The sequence below is a fragment of the Anthonomus grandis genome, chromosome 3 (assembly GCF_022605725.1).
Source record: "Anthonomus grandis grandis chromosome 3, icAntGran1.3, whole genome shotgun sequence".
Lineage (NCBI taxonomy): Eukaryota > Metazoa > Arthropoda > Insecta > Coleoptera > Curculionidae > Anthonomus > Anthonomus grandis.
In genome coordinates this window covers 16,070,615-16,090,530 of record NC_065548.1, presented here as the reverse complement: position 1 = coordinate 16,090,530, position 19,916 = coordinate 16,070,615, and the positions used below count along the sequence as shown (strand labels likewise).

Genomic DNA, 19,916 nt, shown 5'->3' with positions numbered 1-19,916 from the left:
TTAATCTTCTCTCGGAACTATTTGACGTAACTACTTTTAAATCAAAATTGTTCTTAAATAAATAATTTTTTTATATTTCCTTTCCATGAATAATCAACGCTATTAAATGATATCTATCGACAGAATTAGTTGCTACAAGAAATAATGTGACTGATATATATGTAAGTGGTTGACTTATCAGACAGTGCTATTCAGATTTATTGTTAACTGTGTCATATCATGCTGTGCTTTAAAACTTTGTGGTATGGGTTTCTGCATGTTGTTTAATTCAATATGTTGATAATTGATATTATATTCCATTTCTAATTATCTTTTTGAATTGACGTAGTTTTATTTGAAAATCACCTTATTTTCTATATTGGGTAAGTATTAAGAACCTCTTAAAAATATATATATATATATATATAGATAAATTTAGTTCATTTCAATAGGGTTAAGAAATTTTATTTAATGAAAACATTATATTATATTACATTATATATTATATATACATTACATTATATTATATTATTACATAGATGGCATTTAAAATTAAAAACAAGGCCCTTGATTCTAATATTAATTAGAGAAATCGTTTAAATTATTTAAAGGAATAAAAATCCAGAGACGAATTTAAATCTTAGGTGTTTTAATTTTATTATTGCCAACTTGCCTAGAATAGAATAATATGATGCATACTTTAACTTTGTTAAAATATTTATGGCGGCATATGTTGTTATTTTTCTTATTCTGCTTAGATATAGAATATTATTTCCTACAGTAGCTCTTAAAGGCTTCAGAGCTGCTGATCTAGATTAACTATAAAAATATTGCATTGCGAGTTAGGCCTTTGACTCATAACCTTATATATTTTAGAAACTTATAACATTATAGAATAAAAGTTTACTTTTTTCTTTCTTTATCAGCTTATATGTAATGAGAAATAGTACAACAAAGAAGTTCCTCGTAATTTCTTTAATTAGCAATATATTTTTTCCAAGTACTTGATTTTTATTTATTTTTTACAAAATATACGTTTATATATAATTAAATATTGTTTGAATTTCATTAAAAATGTTTAAGGGAAATTTCTACCCTATAGATTGATAATTTTAAGCGGATTGTATTTAAAAGTTTAACGGCAATAAATAATAAATTTAAATTGAATAAAAAAATTAATTCATATGACCTGGGCGTTAGGTTTTTAAGTTCATCCGCCAAATTCAAATATTTACTCTATTGCGTAGTATAACTGATTTAATTTTTAGATAAAAAATGCATTTTATCAGTAAAATTCTAAAGTGTATTTTGGGCAACTGTCCTACTATGTTACTTTATTTTAATCATGAACTCGGTAACTCACTTAATTCTTCTGAAGAGTATGCACTTTTTATCTTTTCATCAATTACTATATATTTTTTTATGTTAAACACCAAGCCAAAAGAAAATAATCGACTCAACAAGAAAAACAGGCCATAAGTTCAAATTATTTTTTTTTAATTTCATAATTCGTAGGAATCTATAGATCTGGACCACGTTTTCATTTGAAACAAGCTTTTCCTGGAAAATGTTTTACCTCTCTTAATAATAACTCCTAGATAAGCTAAGGAAATAAAACGCGTCATTATACAAATGCATTTAGCGAACTATAAAACATACTATTTGGTTAAATCCTTTCTTACTTTTCAGCACTGATTTATTTAAGCCAAAACATTAATTTTTTTGTTGCTGCCTTCCTTTAATTTTTCCTTTGCACGGCTGATTTCTTTTTTTAGAATGTTTCCGTTATTTATTTTTTAGCACCATATTTCTTTTTGCATCACCTTGTTCTCATTTATATTCTTCTTGACATCTTTAATTTTATTTTTTCTGGTTTAACTTTTTTTTATTTGTGCTTTACTAATTTGTGTGCCTTTTTTGTTTTATCCAAATAAAACCAAATTAATCATTGTCTTCTATATACGCATCTGAGGTTCCTATATTAAATCAACCCTAGTTATTAGCGATGAGCGTACTCTTATCGATGGGTAAGATCACGACAAGAGCTTTTTTTATATTAAATAATAGTTTAGACTTAAACGCACTGAACCACTTATCAAACCAACCCGCTTCTATTAACATAATCTCCGAAGCAAATCGTGGACTTTATACCAGGGCCGTATATCTTGACATTGGCAAGGCTTTCTACAGGATGTAGTACAAGGGTTTACCTTATAAACTCGTCGATCCTTATTAATTTTTAACCAATCTATCACTTCGTGTCTGTGCTCACCAACTACCTCATCAGAGCAAATTTCCTTATTAGGGGACCCTATTCAATATAATTACCTACTTCCCCTGCAAAGCAATAGCTTACTGCAGTATGCGGATGACACCACGGTAATAATTATCACCAAAAAATCATTCCGATATTAGATGTAGCCTACAAAGGCACCTGTCATTTACTCCTGGATGGAACGATCGTGATTGGAAGACTTTATTCAAAAGAAAAAGAGCCTCATCTGGCCATCTCAGATGGTGAACCCAGATCCAAAATCTAGGTACACTTGGCTTATGAGTAATAAAGATAGCAGTAGTACACCATTAAAAATTTGGTGCAATTTTGATGGATCAATCAAGACTAAGAGCCAATCACTTTGTTAACAGGTCATTTTCTAAAATATTTGGTGAACTTGTCAAGTCAAGACAACCCAGCTGAATTGGACTTAATATCTTAAGTTTTTAAGTTTCCTGAAAACTCTTAAGAATTCCATTTATAATCTGTTGACTTTCTTTAGTACTACAAAATAACTCATTCCTTATTTTTTTTTAACTTTTTTTCTAGAGAGTTTAGTTTTAACCGTTTTTTAATTATGAGTTTTTTAATTTTGGGGTCCTTGGGTTACCTCTACAGAATATTGAGATGTTAGGTACAAACTCCACTATTTTAGTGCCAGAACTAAACCAGAACTAGAACAGTTCAATGCTAAAAGAAATCTACTCAAGAAACTGGTGTTTTTTAAATGTTGTTCTATGTTTTTTGTCTTAACTATTAGCTACTTTGAATCACCTTGTGTTTTAAAAATCATATATTAATTATTTTCTATATGATGTCTCTTTTTTTGCTTACACATTTCTTTTTCTTTGTCTGTGATTTATTTATTCTTTTTTTTCTATAGTAAGTTTCATACACATAAATTCTGCGGTAAAAATTTTAAAAATCATTATTTTTATTCATAAAATCTTAAGCAAGATGTAATACATACTATAAATACAGTTTTCTTTAGGTATAGATGACATAATGTCTCATTTATCAACAAACGTCACTGCACCATTGCCAACCCTCTATGAATATTACACATCAAATGGCATTAAATCTGGTTTTAATGCCGACCGGAGCTATTTTACCCTTAATGAAAAAAATATAACGCTATATTCTGGTGCAATGCACTACTTCAGGACTCCCAAAAAGCTATGGCGAAATCGTCTAAGGAAAATGAGAGCTGCAGGGCTGAATGCTGTTGAAACTTACGTTCCTTGGAACTTACATGAGCCTAGACCAGGTGCGATTAAGTTCCAGTGACAAGAAACATTTTATTTTTCAAGTGCTATTTTCAGGTGAATTTGATTTTGGCAATGGGGGATCAGATATGCAAGACTTTCTAGATATTGAAACTTTTCTCAAAATAGTACAAGAAGAAGACCTTTTAGCGATTTTAAGGCCTGGACCATACATTTGCGCAGAATGGGAATTTGGTGGTTTTCCCAGTTGGTTATTACGTGAACGTGATATTAAGTTTAGGACGTCTGATACCAAGTATTTTAGTGCTGTTAAAAGGTAAAATAGACAATGCATCATATTCTTTATGTAAGCTTAAGAATTTTAGGTTTTTTAATGCCCTTCTTCCAATATTGGCAGCACTGCAGTTTATAAATGGGGGGCCGATTATTGGATTTCAAGTAGAAAATGAATATGGCAGTACTGTTACTAGCTCCTTTAGACCTGATAAAAAGTACTTAAGACAACTTAGACAAATTTATTTAGATAATAATATTACTGAACTCTTAATGACCGCTGATGGTGTGACAGTTTTTCGAGATGCAGGAACTTTACCGCAGTACTTTTTGGTAACTGCTAACTTTAATGGTAACAAATGCACTATTTTGATTAGGCCTGATGATGATAAAGCTGAAAGTCTTTAAATAACTTTATTTACCCTACTATGCATATTGGTGAATAAGAAATATATAGATGTGTCAGATTTGAGAAAAATTATTATGATCTGAAAGAATATGACAATAAGGTATAATAATGTAAGACTTAGCCACTTACATTATTATATCTAAAACAAGACCTAAGTAAAAACTATATGATAATATTAAATCACAAAAAAAAGTTTCTGATTATACAAATTACAAAATGGTTTTTAGGTAATCCAGTTAGTTCTTTCAATGCCCTTGAACAGATTCAACCAGGCAGACCTAAAATGGCGATGGAATACTACCCGGGGTGGTTTGATCACTGGGGCGAAACCCATCACACTACCTCTGAGATGCAGTTAATGCTAAACCTCTACTCAATTATTGCCTATCCGGGATCATTTAACATTTATATGTTTCATGGAGGCACTAGTTTTGGGTTTTTAAATGGGGCTAATCTGAATAATCAATTAACTGATAATAGCGCTTACCAACCTGGTAAGTTACTACATATTGAAAAAACTATACAACTATCACTAAGTCACTTGTAGATATTACTAGTTATGATTATGCGGCTCCATTAACAGAGGCGGGGGACTACACAAAAAAATATGATTTAATAAAGACGTTGCTTCAAAGTTATGCATCTCCTAAAACTAGGTTACCAGAAAAACCTCAAAAGACTTTACGGATAGCTTATCCAAACGTATCAATTGTTGAGCATATTTCTATCAAAAGCCTTTTAGGTAAGTATTTTTTTTACTAATAATACTTTGCTACCTACTAAGATATTTTCTTCTTGCTATGTAGATTATGTGTCATTATCTTATATTTTAATTCATGCAAATGCTTTAAACAAAAAGTTCTAATTAAAACGAAATCCATGCGTTTATAGTCGACTTTTGCTTTTAAAATTATTGTAGTTTCTCTACCAAAGCATAATGTTTCTACGGGAGTGGTAGCAACTCAACATGCCTAGATCTTAAGTTAAACTAAGACTAGAGGTAGATAAAAACTAAACATATTCCAGATCTTATTCGAAAATTATTAACTATTGAATTAAGAGATGTAGTGAGAGTAACTGAGAATGCAGATGTTAAATGAACTACGAACATTGAAGAAGATGTATGTTTGCTCTCACTGGCTTGATCATAACTGAAAAACAAAATGAGTTACGTTCCAGATTCTCAAAGAGCTAGACAAAAACAAACATAAAAGACCTTAAGATTTTTTTTTCTATTGTTACGAAATATGTGCATTCCAATATATTTTTTGACAAAGGAATAGCTTTATTCTATATACAGTGCGAAAATATTTATTTCTTTATTGATTTTGGAATAAGTACCTGTGGCGCTATCTAGAAATCATGAGTTAAAGTCACTGGTTCTGAAAACTTCTGTTTCTCGAAGCAATCCAAATAAATATGAATTAGAAAAAAAACTAATTTCATAGAAAAAGTAAAAAGTTAAAAACATGTGTGAAATTCAAGACTGTTAACTCGTAGAATCATTCACAAAAAAAAATAGGTTTAATAGATAATTAACATGTCTATCATGATTACTGCAATGCTATGGAAATGAAACCAGAATATTTTGTTCTGCTTATGACAGACCACAATTTGCAAAGCATATCCTAGAAATTTTAGGGGAGATTTAGAAATTTTAATTTTATATAATGATTCAATTACTATAGAAGTCCTTCCTTCCTTGGAAGTGCCAAATGCCATTTCGCTAGATATCAGTCACATATCAGTCGCTAGAGTGAGGAGGTTTACAGCAAAACCGAGTAAATCCACCAAAAATTATTTTTGGGAAAATACTATTTTTCTGTAACGAGAAAAGTAGTATTTTTTTCATTTTTCTTACTAGCAAGCACTATTAGAGAAATCATAATAAAGCATTGGCTAGAATATGAATTAAAAAAAAAAATTAGTACAAAATAAAATAAAAACAAATTTTTACAAAAAAACAAAAAAAACAGGATTTATTTGATTTTGCTCACAAAATTAGAAAAAATTAACAAAAGTGCTATTCTTACTACTAATACAAACAGAAACATTATGGCATTTCGTTAACTAAGAGCAAAACCAATGCGGTGCATTTAAATATGAAGTGCAAACTCTTCTTTTAAACAGTGACGCTCATTCACCTCAGTATGTTCAACTTGATTATTTTCACATAACATATTCTTGTATCACAACAAAGTTATGTGACTTTTCCATAAGCTGCTGGACACTTTTTATCTTTGGTGGAATGGCACTTAGCAGGTTAACCTCGGATAGTACAAAGTTTTTTAGATTTTCCTCTTTTAAAAATTGGGCGTATAATTTCGGATTGTGCTTCAAACCGATTATGCTAAAAGCTTGCAATTGAAATTTTAATTTCTTTAGTTTTTTGAATCCGAGTCTTTTCCAATGAGCTTCTTCTTTTTAAGTCTGATATTCCAACAATCTTGTTAAGGTAATTTTGTAACTTCTTAATGTCAAAAATCTTCCAGTCTAGTCCTAAGACTTTTGGGCTTCCGACTTGTGTATAATAACCAATATATTCTTCTTTAGAAACAATGGTTGGCTTGCAATCTTTTCAAGTGGCCCAAAAACTCTATCTGCTAGCATAAAACTATGGCCTCTTACTGGGTAGGTGATATTTTGTTATATTTTTAGGAGAATACTTTTACAGCCAAAACATTAACATATGAATCAAATGGGAATTTTTGTTCTGGCTCCCACGTCCATCTAATCTGGGTTATATTATCCAGTTCCCAGGATTTTAGGAAATCAAACAAAGCAGATGCATGATCTTCAGTCCAAATATAAAACGTTGGGTTTTTGGAGTTCATACCAACACAGCAAAGAATAGAGGCTTATTTGATGTGAATAAAATGCATCGGAAATTGGCGTGCGTGGTAAGGGTTGAACCTGCTGCAGGTCAAAGCAGAATATCAGGGATGCTTTTGCTCTTCTTTTATGAACTTGCTATTCAGTCATATACTTGGTTTTCTCTCTTTGGTCTTTTTCAGACTTATTTAAATGCTTTAGACGCGTGCATTGGGAACAGGTATCAGAAGCCGGGGATGAAAATCCAATATTAAATTTTGTTAGAAAAACTTTTCTAAACATGTGGTAGCCAACTTGGTACTTACTTTCAGCCTGATCATTATACATACGTTGTAACTGTTTAATGCTTATATATGATAAGTTTTATTAGCATGTGAGCAAGAACGCTTAAATTTCTTTAGGTCTGGATCTGAATCTAAAATAAAATAAATAATGTTAAAAAAAATGTAATTGCCTAACTTTTTTTTATATTCTTATTTTTATTATCTTTTTTTTATTACTTTAAAACTTTTATACCTAATTTTACCTTTCATCTTTTCCTCTTAGCTCTTTTCCTTATTCTCCTCCCTTGATTGGCTTCTTCCACAGCTACTGAATCTCCCAAAAAATCTTTCTCCATATTTTTTATATAGGACCTATTACTGCAGCTTGTATTTATTTTATTTAAAAACCACTTAAAGAACAGTTCAAACCAGGAATAATATAGAGCACGACTACAACTCACTCAATCAAACTAGTAATTATTATTCTTGGTAGAATTCTAGAAAACTTTTTTTCTAGGTTGGCAAATAAAGGTTAGATAAGAAATATAAAATCTAAAAAAGAAACCTTCACTTAAACTAGTATTAACATCTGCTTTTTGTATAGATATACATTTTTACTTAATCGAAACGTAGACCACGTATCATAACTCGTATCATAACGTATCATAACTCTCATAATCGATACTAGTCTGATGCCTGAAGTTTAGAAAGGACATAATCAATTTTCTAAGCAAAATATCTGAGGGGGTTTCTTGTTGATCTGATTTTTAATGTCCAGATATTCAAATGGAGATTTGGAATGAAATATTTTGGCAAAGAATAAGTTGTTTTTCAATAAAGTGAAGCACACATTTACGTCGAAGAACGACCAGTTAGGTTATTGAATTTATCACGACATTAAACCAAACTTTCAAGTTGCAGGCCTGATGAGGTAGGCGAGATTCTTAAGGTGCATTCTGTCATCTATTCAATAAGTTTAAGATATCTACGATGTGTCGGTTGTTTACATATTCATGATTCTTTAGATATTTTTTTCTTTCTTTATTTGCTTAAAAATAATTAAACTAGAATTTGGTGTTTTTATTCCTAAGTAAACTCTGTACGTATTATCAATATCCGCCTTATGTCGATCACGGCAAATAGATCATCAATAAATCATAACCAAACTCGAAGAATGTATTGGAATGTATTTTTTGCATATAATACATTCCACGTACATTCCACGTAAAGAAACAAAAATGTTGTAGAAACACTCAATAAGTGTTTTTCATCCAATATTCACTTTAGTTAATTAAATATTTAACATAAAGTTCATTTTTTATTTAAAAGGTGAGGCAGATTACTGAAAGCCTATTATATATACAGTTAATTTTGAAAATTATTATATATGAAGGCTAGGCAATATATAATAGCCAAAATGCATAATTCATTGTTTTAAAGATATTTTGCAATTTATTGTGAGGAGACCCAACCTCGCTTACCCTATATAGGTCCACTCCTCTGCTAAGTGAGGATTTCTACACTAATAATACTATATATGTATGTAAATCTATTTACGCTTCCGTAAAATAATAAAATTCTTAACAAATTAAATTATCGTCCCTACGAATCGATCACCTTCATTGATTTGCTGCTACTATTAAGCCTATTTTAGATTCTCAACAAATAAAACTGGAATATGCTACAACTATCCCTATGGAGCTCTTGGATATTAACAACGGAACTGGTCAGTCATTTGGATATATTACATACAGAAAAGAGCATCTTAATTTGCCTGCAAATGCTATATTAAATATTAGTGGACATATTCGTGATACTGTTATGGTAACTCAATGATACCATTAAGCAATACATTTTTAAATTTTGTATTTAGGTATTTGTTAATGGAAAACTTATTTCACTACCCCTTCGTACCTCTGACGATCTGGATCACTTTGGTTTTTGGAGACTCAATAACTCACAACTAATTTTAACAGAAACCGCTCTTTGGGATGCCACTTTGGATTTGGTAGTAGAGAATTGGGGCAGGGTGGGTTATGGAAAATTACCACAATATTATCAGTTTAAAGGTAATTGAATAGTTAAATAAAATTATAATAAACGATTTTTTAAATTTAATTTTTAGGACTTTGGCAAACAGATATTTTAATTAATAATAAAGCAGTCATATTATGGCAGCACATTCCATTAGAGTTTAAAAAGGTATGGACTAATAACTTGCGAGGTTGGCAGAAAGTAAGGCAGTCAACAGGTCCAGGATTATATAAAGGTAAAAAACAGCTGTTTCTCTAATTGATATAATTTTTTTATAAATTTTAGGATATTTCTACGTGGATACCGCCCCATATGATACCTACATTGATATGAGGCTATGGACAAAGGGCATAGTGACCATAAACGGATTTGTACTGGGAAGATATGCAACAATAGGACCGCAACAATGTCTTTATTTGCCAGCACCCCTCATTAATAGGGGCTATAATGAAATTGTGATTTTTGAACATTATGAGGCTTCTGATACCATCGCATACTCTCACGAGATGTGTTGGGAAACTAAGTAGAGTATTCGGCATATTTTTTTTTATTTTTCAATAAAACTAAAAGTTACATATTTGAAGTATTAACTAAGTTCGTGAAGAATCCAATGTAATTGTTGAGTTGAATAAATATCATGTACTGAGTGTACTTAATAGGCCTAAAAATTTAATTTTCTATTTTACATTAAGAATACTCTCACGAGATGTGTTGTACTATTTCGCTTATTGTTCTCAAAATTCTATATGAATATGGAATAAACATTTGAATTGAAGTAAATCAAGTACTCTGGCTATGGAGAGTTCAGAAGAGTAGCTATGCACATGAAGTAAGGCTACTCATTGGAATCAGTATACCACTGTTTCCTTTAATTTGAAGAATAATGATAATTTATATTGTATAATACAATTACTCTTTAGCTTTTATTTAGGTTTGACGTTTTTAACTACAAGCAATATTAGATTGCTGAAGGTGGAAAGAAACTTATTTTGAAAAAGTAAAATAAGTAGGATACTTTTGTCAATGTGTCTTATTTATGTTTTATTGTTCATGCAATGTTTTATATTTCGTGGCGATCATATTGGCTGATCATGTAAGCTCGGGAAAGTTGAACTTTAGATTGAACATTACGCAAACTTTGATAACCACGATGTTCTTCTAGACTAGAAGAACATCGTGGTTATCAAATTTGTTCTAGACTAAGCTTGCCTAGGATTTTTTCCTCTATAATAAGATGCAAGATCCTATATTTCTCCGGGTGTCTTATAATATGACCAAAATATTCTAGTTTGTGCCATTTAATAGTTTTAGTTACTTCTAAATCTTAGGCCATGGGATTAAGCCTATGTTGTTACTTATCATGGGTACACCCACATCTCGAATGATTGTTTGAACATTATCTCGGTGAGTGCCCATGCTTGCATGCTGAACAAGAGTGAAGACATAGCAGCGGACCATTTTTATTTACAACTTTAGCGTTAATTCGTGACTGGTTAAAAGTTTTTTCACTTTGACAAAGGTGGTTCAAGCTTTATCTATTTTCGTTTTGATTTCTACAGTTAGGTTAAACTGATCATTCATGTTGCTATTGAAATACACTAACCTATTAATTCTCTTCATCCCAACTTTTCATTTAATCCCTTAAAAAGGCCCAATATAAGGTTCTCTGATAATAATCATCTATTTTGGTTTGCTTGAGGTTGATTGAGCAATTTTTATCAGCACATGAACAACAAACAACGCCTCTCTATTACCTAGGCCGCTCCAAAAACCGAAGTGACTGTCTCCAATTTTTTCCTTGAGCTTTCCTTGAGCACTCCCAAAAATAACTTTAAGATGTGACTCATTGGACTAATTATTGTTAGATGGTTTTTACATTTGGTTTTTCTACTCTTCCGGATCAGGATAAATGTTAATTTTAGCAAATCCGTCGGTATTATTCCGGTAGATGGAGTTAATGAGTTTTATAAGGGGTTTAATTCCTTCACCGCCTAACAGGTTCAAAATTTTAGTGCGCACTTAATTTTTAATATGAATTAATTTAAATTGTTTTCAGTAAGCGGTTATAGACAGGGTCCATATCCCAGCAATGAAAAATCCAGAAGCTTTTGAGAAAAAATCTGTAAATAAAAATGACCGAATAAAAATGAAAAAAATAATTTGTTGTGAATAGTGTTTGAACAAAATAACTTTGTACAATGCGTAATTGCTAATATTAACAAAAAAATACGTTTGAAGTATCCTTCTAAAAAATAATGTATCGATATTTTTACTATGATTGTAAAGGAAAGAAGGGTAAGTTGGTGAACTTAAACATAAATCCAAGTTACGCTTCTTTTTCCAAACTAAAAAGATTTATTTATTCATATTTTAAATTCTACTTGTCACCGTACTCGACCTACAAAATATAGCTCTAGCTAAATACATCTTCATATAATTAAAAAAAAGGTTCCTTATTCATCATCTTACCCACAAGCATTGATAAGCTGGCCAACTGAAAAAAGGATAAGGCCTTTAGTATGTTAGTGTCTTTTTTAAGCTTCAAAATCTTATTGGAATAGCCATGGTGTTAATCTAATATGATATGCCATAACAATACAGATAGAATAAGAAAAAACAACAAAATAAAACTGCCAAACTAGATTGTTGTTCGCTTCCTTTATACGACTTTTTCTTAATTCTAATTATAACAAAAGTTGCACATTCATGCCTTGGCCTTTGCTTCTTTTAAGTTTAGGTGCGTGCATTCACAATGAACCCATTTAGAGTATGTATTACATCGAAACCATAACTCGTTGTTTGTTTTTTTCGTTCTTGATCGAGTTTTTCCTTTTCTTTTTCTTTCAGAGCATCTTTTACCGGTGTGGTCGAAAGGATGAGAGAAGGTAGTTTTTTCTAGGTAATTTTTTACGATTCCATGAGGCAGAGGAGGTAATCCACTTGTCATTTGGATTTTCTTGGTTGGGGTTTGTGGTGGCTTCATTAATTGACAGGATGAAGTTGAAGGCATGGGATGATTGTCTACTAGTAATAACAGTTTAGCTATGTTTACACCAGAAGTTGAAGGCACTGGCTCTCGAAACATATTGCCTTCCCCTATTTCTTGTAAGTTGAGATTTTCTATTTGTCGTTGAAGTTAGTTCTCTTTCTGTTGCTTTTTATGCTTCAAAATCAAGTTCAGTAAATATTTGTGAGTCTAATGGTTGCTGCCAGTGGTATGCCAGTGGGTCTAAAGGTATTTGCAACCGATGCCACTTGTACGTATGCTTTGGCAAAAATTGAGGCAATATCATGGCATGAGTTAGAGATTTACCGGGGTTATTTGTTAGGGAAATCATCAGATGACATACTGTATGTCGTTATCAAAGGTTCATACTGTGACACATCTAACGGCTAGGGTGACGTGACTAGCGTGGTTGTTCATTACCAATAGTATTCGATTATTGTCGCTGGGTTGCACGTTGGATGAAGTAGTGTAGGTATTTTATGAAATTTTCTGAATTCATCCAACCTATTTCATGTGCAACCTCAACGAATCCAGGTGGCGCCGCGTTGGCCATATATGCTGATTGCATTCTCACTCTTGGGAAAATCAAAAATGGTAGTATAAAATTCCCAGTGGTATTCATGCAATAGACGGTTATTACATTGAAAGCCATAAGCCTTGCAATGGAAGTTTACTTAGGCTTTCTTAGTGTTATATATTTTTTATAGCTTTCTTAGTGTTATTAATATATATTTTTTCATAAACCACTCAACAACATATCAACTTGCTTTCTTTTTGGCTTTGTTGAATTTATTAGGATTTTCTCGTATTTTTGCGTAATTAAAAATTATTCTACTAAACTATTCTTTAGTAAGACCAAATACACATTTATCAATATCAATAATATATTGTCGTATTTCTTAGTTTATTTCTTTTTAACTGTTGATCAGAAAAGGTATTTTCAAAACGGTTGGACGGAAAAACATAAAAATAAATTGTTATGAAAGAAAAATGTTTTAAAAGAGAGAACGACGAATAATTTTTTTTACCTTAACTGTGAACTGGGATTCCAACCAGGATCTTTAATATAAATCTCAGTCTCTAGGCCACAAGTTATTTTTTTAAGTAATTTTCCGCTTTCTAAGCTATAAACATTTTCTTTTTAATTTAGGTAGAGTGTTAAATATTTCTTTATTTTGAAATTTCAAATAGAGTAGTGCTGGTTAAATTACCTTATCAGGACACTTCTTTTAATATGTTAGTAAAGTTGTTTCTGGTATGTTATACATTTTAGCTGTCTACTAAATACTCTAACATTGATAAATGCTTTATTCATATACTCTTTTACCCAAGATTGTCGATTTGTTTTGTGTACATATTTTCTGCCCATTAAGGTAAGTTGACGAATTCGTCATTTTACCTACTTTGTTATTTACTAACTTACTCCCCTACGTTATTTTAAATAAAAACGTTGGTAATAATAAAAGTAAATGAACTGGTTTGGTAATTCGTTTCCTAAAAATTACAGTATAAACATGCGTAAATAGCTTGTAACGGTAAATAAAGTGTGATTACATTCACCTAGCCACTCACGTATTTTTGAGTTTTCTAAAATTATAATGCAGGATACCTGTTACACTCCTTACTGTTTGTAGTCTCACTATACGCACAACCAATTAGGTCGGGAGTACTCGTCAAAACGGATTGTAGACAAAGTTGCCATTGCATCAAGAATTGCCACAGCTTTCTTTTAGCCAGTTCCTCATCTTACCTACTTTAGTTTAACACTTCTTACTATGATGATCTACGATGCACATGTGATGAGGACGAGTCTCTCTTCTATATGATCTTTATCCAAACATAGAAGTATTTATTTCTCAATCTAACATATAATTATTTCGATTTATTACTGAGTAAGTTACCTTACTTACTAGAGAGTTTAAGCGATGTCAAAACTTATACAAAAGTTGTTGTGCCTAGTAAAAAATATTAACTTCCTTAATTAGATTTATTACAGGAGAAGATAAAATAAACTGTTAGCTGCAGCACCATAGTTCCAACGTTCAAAAAGTTACCTTATAATATAGTCTTTAATCAATTTACGGCATATTAGTTCTAAAACTAACAAACGAAACATTCAAAATGCTATTTGGAAAGTTTCATAAACGAGACAAGGGTTTAAGTAAGGCAACGAGTGCCTTTTTCTAATAATTTAAAAAATAATCCTAAACTCATTAGAAAAAACAAGTAAATATTTAGACATTTATTTAACTTGAATTGCAATTCTTTTGATGCTTCTGTAAGATACAGATTTCAACCAAACATATATGTTGAATATTGAAGCAAACACCGACAGATGTCTCTGCTAATATTAAAATAAAAAATACGTTTCTATATCGACCGCTTGACCCCATATCATACAGTTTCGTGTCAACAATGAAAAACTCGAATTTCCGTGGAAAAACAAAACTTACTTAGACGTGCCTTTATTTCAATCAACTAATATAACCAAAATTAGATTGAATTTCACTATTATGGCTAATATGATTAAAGGGTAAAATCGAAATAATCAGGCGCATTTTCGGTGCTCATTTTTTATGTCATCGGACAGATCTTTATTTTTAAAAGTGAGTCAGAGATTATTGTTGTTTTTCATTGCATTTAATAACCAAGAAGAAAAATTGTTGTATCACCTGCACGAAGCGGTCAGTTTTTTATTGGCGTCTTAACTTTCGATTTTTTGGCTATTTACATAAGTAACGTCATTTAGTTTAATTTATCTCTTATGAGCGTTTTCGTAATGATACCAATTTATCTTAGAAAATTTTTGTATTAGATGTTTACTTAATATTTAATTAAAATGACTTATTTATGTATTTAACTAATTAATATATGTGATCAATAAAAATGTTAACGTAAGATGACGCGAACATTTTTCAAAGAAAAACTAGAATAAGTTTTAGTGTTTTGTGTGGTACGGGTGCTTTTTTGAAATGTAATGATAGACAAAAATATGAGGTAAGTTGGTATTTTACCTATTATTATTAGTATATTATTAGTTAATAAGTCATTTAAAATACATTTAGATATTTTGTTTCTTTGAAATACGATGCTTTTTGCGAACATCTCATAGTTAAATGAACTGATATAAATATTAATCAAACTGACTGAGACAAGATCACACTACTACTACCACATGTTTAACAACTGATTTTATCTAAAATCATTTACATCTGATGCCGCCTTTAAATATCATTAGTACTATTTTTTTAAATGGTTTACCTTGTATATTCTTTAAAAATGTATGTATATATATAGTGGTTCTTCCACTCTAGTTATAGTTTAATATTGGATCATTTCCTAATCTATTTAACAAGTTACTCTATACTGAAATAATTCGTTTCACGAATATATCTTTGCTTTTTTTTAATTAATAAAAAACTTATTTAAACGATATGCATGAAACTAATATTTTTGTTAAGGACGCTAAAGTAAGAGGTCTAGTAAAATATTTGAAATTTCATAGCACGACGACGCGACGCGCAACTTAAATTTGATAAACGAAACGCCATTTTAAAATAAATTTAATGCTCTTTCAGAAGAATTAACAAAGCAAATCCCTTTGATAAGAAAAAATAAAAGTGAATGTCGTCTATTACGGGGTAAAGTGTTAGTGATGGAATTTATGTGTAAATATATTCCCTTCAAAACAAATATATATATATATATATATATATTTCACATTATATACGGTAAACTCGGCTAGACTGTTTTTGATATGCCTTCATATACATTGTACATAAACAATATTAAAAGACCTACAACCTAAAGATACCAACGTTAAAAAAATTAAAAATCGTTAAAAGGTCTGAAAGATACTACCATGTATAAAAAAAACATGAGCAAGGGCTATCTTAATGCCATATTTGAGTTTATGAATCACAAAATGAAAAATATTACAGTAGGTGTAATCAATTAAGATCTTAAATCATATTGAATTTTTTTTTCCAGACAACAAAGGTTTGTTGGCTGGTACAGTTGGTCAAGGTTTCTGTAGGTCAAAAATTTGATCATGACCCACCTCAAATTCTACCATAAATTCACAAGGCAAAATTCCATCGACTTTGCCAAGAAAGGTTTTTTCGATGCCAGAGTCATCTGTACAGAGATCTTGAAAAAGCCTTCCCCTAACAAGCCCACCTGTCCTGATGGAATAGTGCTAATATTATTTTAAAAAAAATTAATTAAATTACAAAAAAAGCAAAAAGGATGATTCCTAACAACTACCGTCTGATTTGTTTAGTCCCGGCAATCGGCAAGGTAATGGAGAAACTTGTCATCCAGCAATTTTTGAAATACCTGAAGTCACCAACATCATTTGCAAAAACACAAGTCTATTGACGGCCTGGCCTATGTCACGTATATTTGAACCAAGGCTATCAAGAAAAATGGTAAATCCCGTATAATACCTTTGGATGTTTCAAAGGCATTTGGTAGGCTCTGGTATGAAAACTTTTTAAACCCACTGTATTTTAATACAAATATCTCATTCATTCTTCTCAACATACAAAATTAACGAAAACAAAGAAAACACAAAGTCACAGTCTTACAACATATTCTAATATATGTTGTGTGAAAGCTGTGTATGGCTTTTAAAGGCCTGATGATGTTACCTAGAGTAGCTAGCTAGAGCGAACCAGGTGTAGTCTGTTATTATATGTTGTGAGACCGTGACTTTATGTTTTCTTTGTTTTTGTTTGTCAACTGTATTCTTATGGTTTGGCACCAACTCTCGTTGATAGACACACCTCGCAGATGTTTCAAATTAATGCTTGCTCCTTCAGAGATGCTTCTTGATGATGCATCTTTTTATGCTGATCATTATACATTGAGTTCTGGATTTTCTGTATGCGTGCGCTGTCAAAAGCGGTAATGCATGATCCATATACGATATCACAAAAATTAAAATGTGAGAGCACAAGTGAATCACATAGGGTAATAACTAATTGTTTGGGAAAAAAAGATCTATTTTGAAAAACCGCTTTTAGGTTAATAAAACTATTTTGTAGATAGTTAACCGGAGTAATGTTAGCAACGGAATACCAGCAACGGCGGTTGCCGGGTGGTCACGAGTCGCGCGCGATGTCGAAGCGGCGCTTATGAAAATTGATAGTTTATTTAACACATGCAAAACTTTAGATGCATTATAACTTCCATTAGATGCATTTTCTCAACGCAAAAAATTCCTCTTTACTAAATTTGTTATGTTACGGCACAATTAAAAAAATTATGAAAAATTTTATCGGAAAAAAATTATTTTAAATTCGATATAAGTCGTTTAAAAAGCAAAAAAACACCGTTGTTATGGTCGCAATTTGAGGATTTTTTTAGAGATGACAACTCAATATCTCTACTAACTTACTGGATATACCGTTTGAGAAAGTCAACCAATTTTAAAAAACTATAACGTTTTTACTATGATAAAAGAATAGTCCAAATTCGGTATATTCGACATTTGAAGGGTAAAAAAAACACCGTTGCTACGGGTAAAAAATTAGGATTTTTTTAAAAATTATAACACGGTATCTGTAGATACTTACTATGTATGCCTTTTCGAAAAGCCGACGTATTTTAAAAAACTAGATATTTTTTAGTTTGATAAAAAAATAGACCAAATTCGGTATATTTGACATTTGAAGGGTAAAAAAAACACCGTTGCTACGGGTAAAAAATTAAGATTTTTTTATGAATGATAATACGGTATCTGTAGATACTTACTATGTATATCTTTTCGAAAAGCCGACGTATTTTAAAAAACTAGAATTTTTTTAGTTTGATAAAAGAATAGACCAAATTCGGTATATTCGACATTTGAAGGGTAAAAAAACACCGTTGCTACGGGTAAAAAATTAAGATTTTTTTATGAATGATAATACGGTATCTGTAAATACTTACTATGTATGTCTTTTCGAAAAGCCGACGTATTTTAAAAAACTACAATTTTTTTAGTTTGATAAAAGAATAGTCCAAATTCTTTTTGAAAAAACATACATAGTAAGTATTTACAGATACCGTATTATCATTCATAAAAAAATATTAATTTTTTACCCGTAGCAACGGTGTTTTTTTACCCTTCAAATGTCGAATATACCGAATTTGGTCTATTTTTTTATCAAACTAAAAAAATTCAAGTTTTTTAAAATACGTCGGCTTTTTTAAAAGACATACATAGTAAGTATCTATAGATACTCTGTTATCATTCTTAAAAAAATCATAATTTTTTACCCGTAGCAACGGTGTTTTTTTACCCTTTAAATGTCGAAAATACCGAATTTGGTCTATTATTTTATCGAACTAAAAAAATTGTAGTTTTTTAAAATACGTCGGCTTTTTCAAACGACTTATATAGTAAGTATCTATAGATACTCTGTTATCATTCTTAGAAAAATCATAATTTTTTACCCGTAGCAACGGTGTTTTTTTTACCCTTCAAATGTGGAAAATACCGAATTTGGTCTATTATTTTATCGAACTAAAAAAATTGTAGTTTTTTAAAATACGTCGGCTTTTTCAAACGACTTATATAGTAAGTTTTTATAGATACTCTGTTATCATTCTTAAAAAAATCATAATTTTTTACCCGTAGCAACGGTGTTTTTTTACCCTTCAAATGTCGAAAATACCGAATTTGGACTATTCTTTTATCAAACTTAAAAAACTCTAGTTTTTTAAAATACGTCGGCTTTTTGAAAAGACATATATAGTAAGTATCTACAGATACCGTATTATCATTCATAAAAAAATCTTAATTTTTTACCCGTAGCAACGGTGTTTTTTTACCCTTCAAATGTCGAAAATACCGAATTTGGTCTATTCTTTTATCAAACTTAAAAAATTGTAGTTTCTTAAAATACGTCGGCTTTTTCAAACGACTTATATAGTAAGTATCTATAGATACTCTGTTATCATTCTTAAAAAAATCATAATTTTTTACCCGTAGCAACGGTGTTTTTTTACCCTTCAAATGTCGAAAATACCGAATTTGGTCTATTCTTTTATCAAACTTAAAAAATTGTAGTTTTTTAAAATACGTCGGCTTTTTCAAACGACTTATATAGTAAGTATCTATAGATACTCTGTTATCATTCTTAAAAAAAATCATAATTTTTTTACCCGTAGCAACGGTGTGTTTTTACCCTTCAAATGTCGAAAATACCGAATTTGGTCTATTATTTTATCGAACTAAAAAAATTGTAGTTTTTTTAAAATACGTCGGCTTTTTCAAACGACTTATATAGTAAGTTTCTATAGATACTCTGTTATCATTCTTAAAAAAAATCATAATTTTTTTACCCGTAGCAACGGTGTTTTTTTACCCTTCAACATGTCGAAAATACCGAATTTGGTCTATTATTTTATCGAACTAAAAAAATTGTAGTTTTTTAAAATACGTTGGCTTTTTCAAACGACTTATATAGTAAGTTTTCTATAGATACTTTGTTATCATTCTTAAAAAACTCATAATTTTCTACCCGTAGCAACGGTGTTTTTTTACCCTTCAAATGTCGAAAATACCGAATTTGGTCAATTCTTTTATCAAACTAAAAAAATTGTAGTTTTTTAAAATACGTCGGCTTTT

General features: G+C 30.6%; 2 protein-coding genes across 3 annotated transcripts in view; both read left to right on the top strand.

Annotated features, from left to right (window-relative positions):
• On the top strand, positions 1-9,942 carry LOC126734426 (beta-galactosidase-1-like protein 3). 2 transcript variants are annotated; one of them, XM_050438055.1, is made up of 10 exons: positions 1-161; positions 3,246-3,521; positions 3,577-3,796; positions 3,846-4,105; positions 4,390-4,656; positions 4,710-4,904; positions 8,912-9,081; positions 9,131-9,326; positions 9,383-9,526; positions 9,577-9,942. In XM_050438055.1, the coding sequence occupies exons 2-10, from the start codon at positions 3,260-3,262 to the stop codon at positions 9,816-9,818; spliced, it is 1,956 nt and encodes a 651-aa protein (XP_050294012.1). In that variant the 5' UTR covers positions 1-161; positions 3,246-3,259; the 3' UTR covers positions 9,819-9,942. The 2 variants fall into 2 exon arrangements, with proteins under 2 accessions (XP_050294012.1, XP_050294011.1); XM_050438054.1 differs by lacking the exon at positions 1-161 and adding an exon at positions 188-362.
• A 5,130-nt stretch (positions 9,943-15,072) lies between these two features.
• The window catches only part of LOC126734610 (uncharacterized), a 171,129-nt gene continuing 166,285 nt past the window's right edge, over positions 15,073-19,916 (top strand). Inside the window, exon 1 of the mRNA XM_050438307.1 lies at positions 15,073-15,295. The gene's annotated coding sequence lies outside the window, so the exon portion shown is untranslated. The remainder of the gene's footprint in view (positions 15,296-19,916) is intronic.

Excerpts from the sequence above, each read along its gene's own strand:
- LOC126734426 (XM_050438055.1), top strand. The coding sequence starts at position 3,260 with ATGTCTCATTTATCAACAAACGTCACTGCACCATTGCCAACCCTCTAT. Across the intron at positions 3,522-3,576 it reads CTTACATGAGCCTAGACCAG|GTGAATTTGATTTTGGCAAT; the intron begins GTGCGATTAAGT and ends TGCTATTTTCAG. Across the intron at positions 4,905-8,911 it reads TTCTATCAAAAGCCTTTTAG|ATTCTCAACAAATAAAACTG; the intron begins GTAAGTATTTTT and ends AGCCTATTTTAG.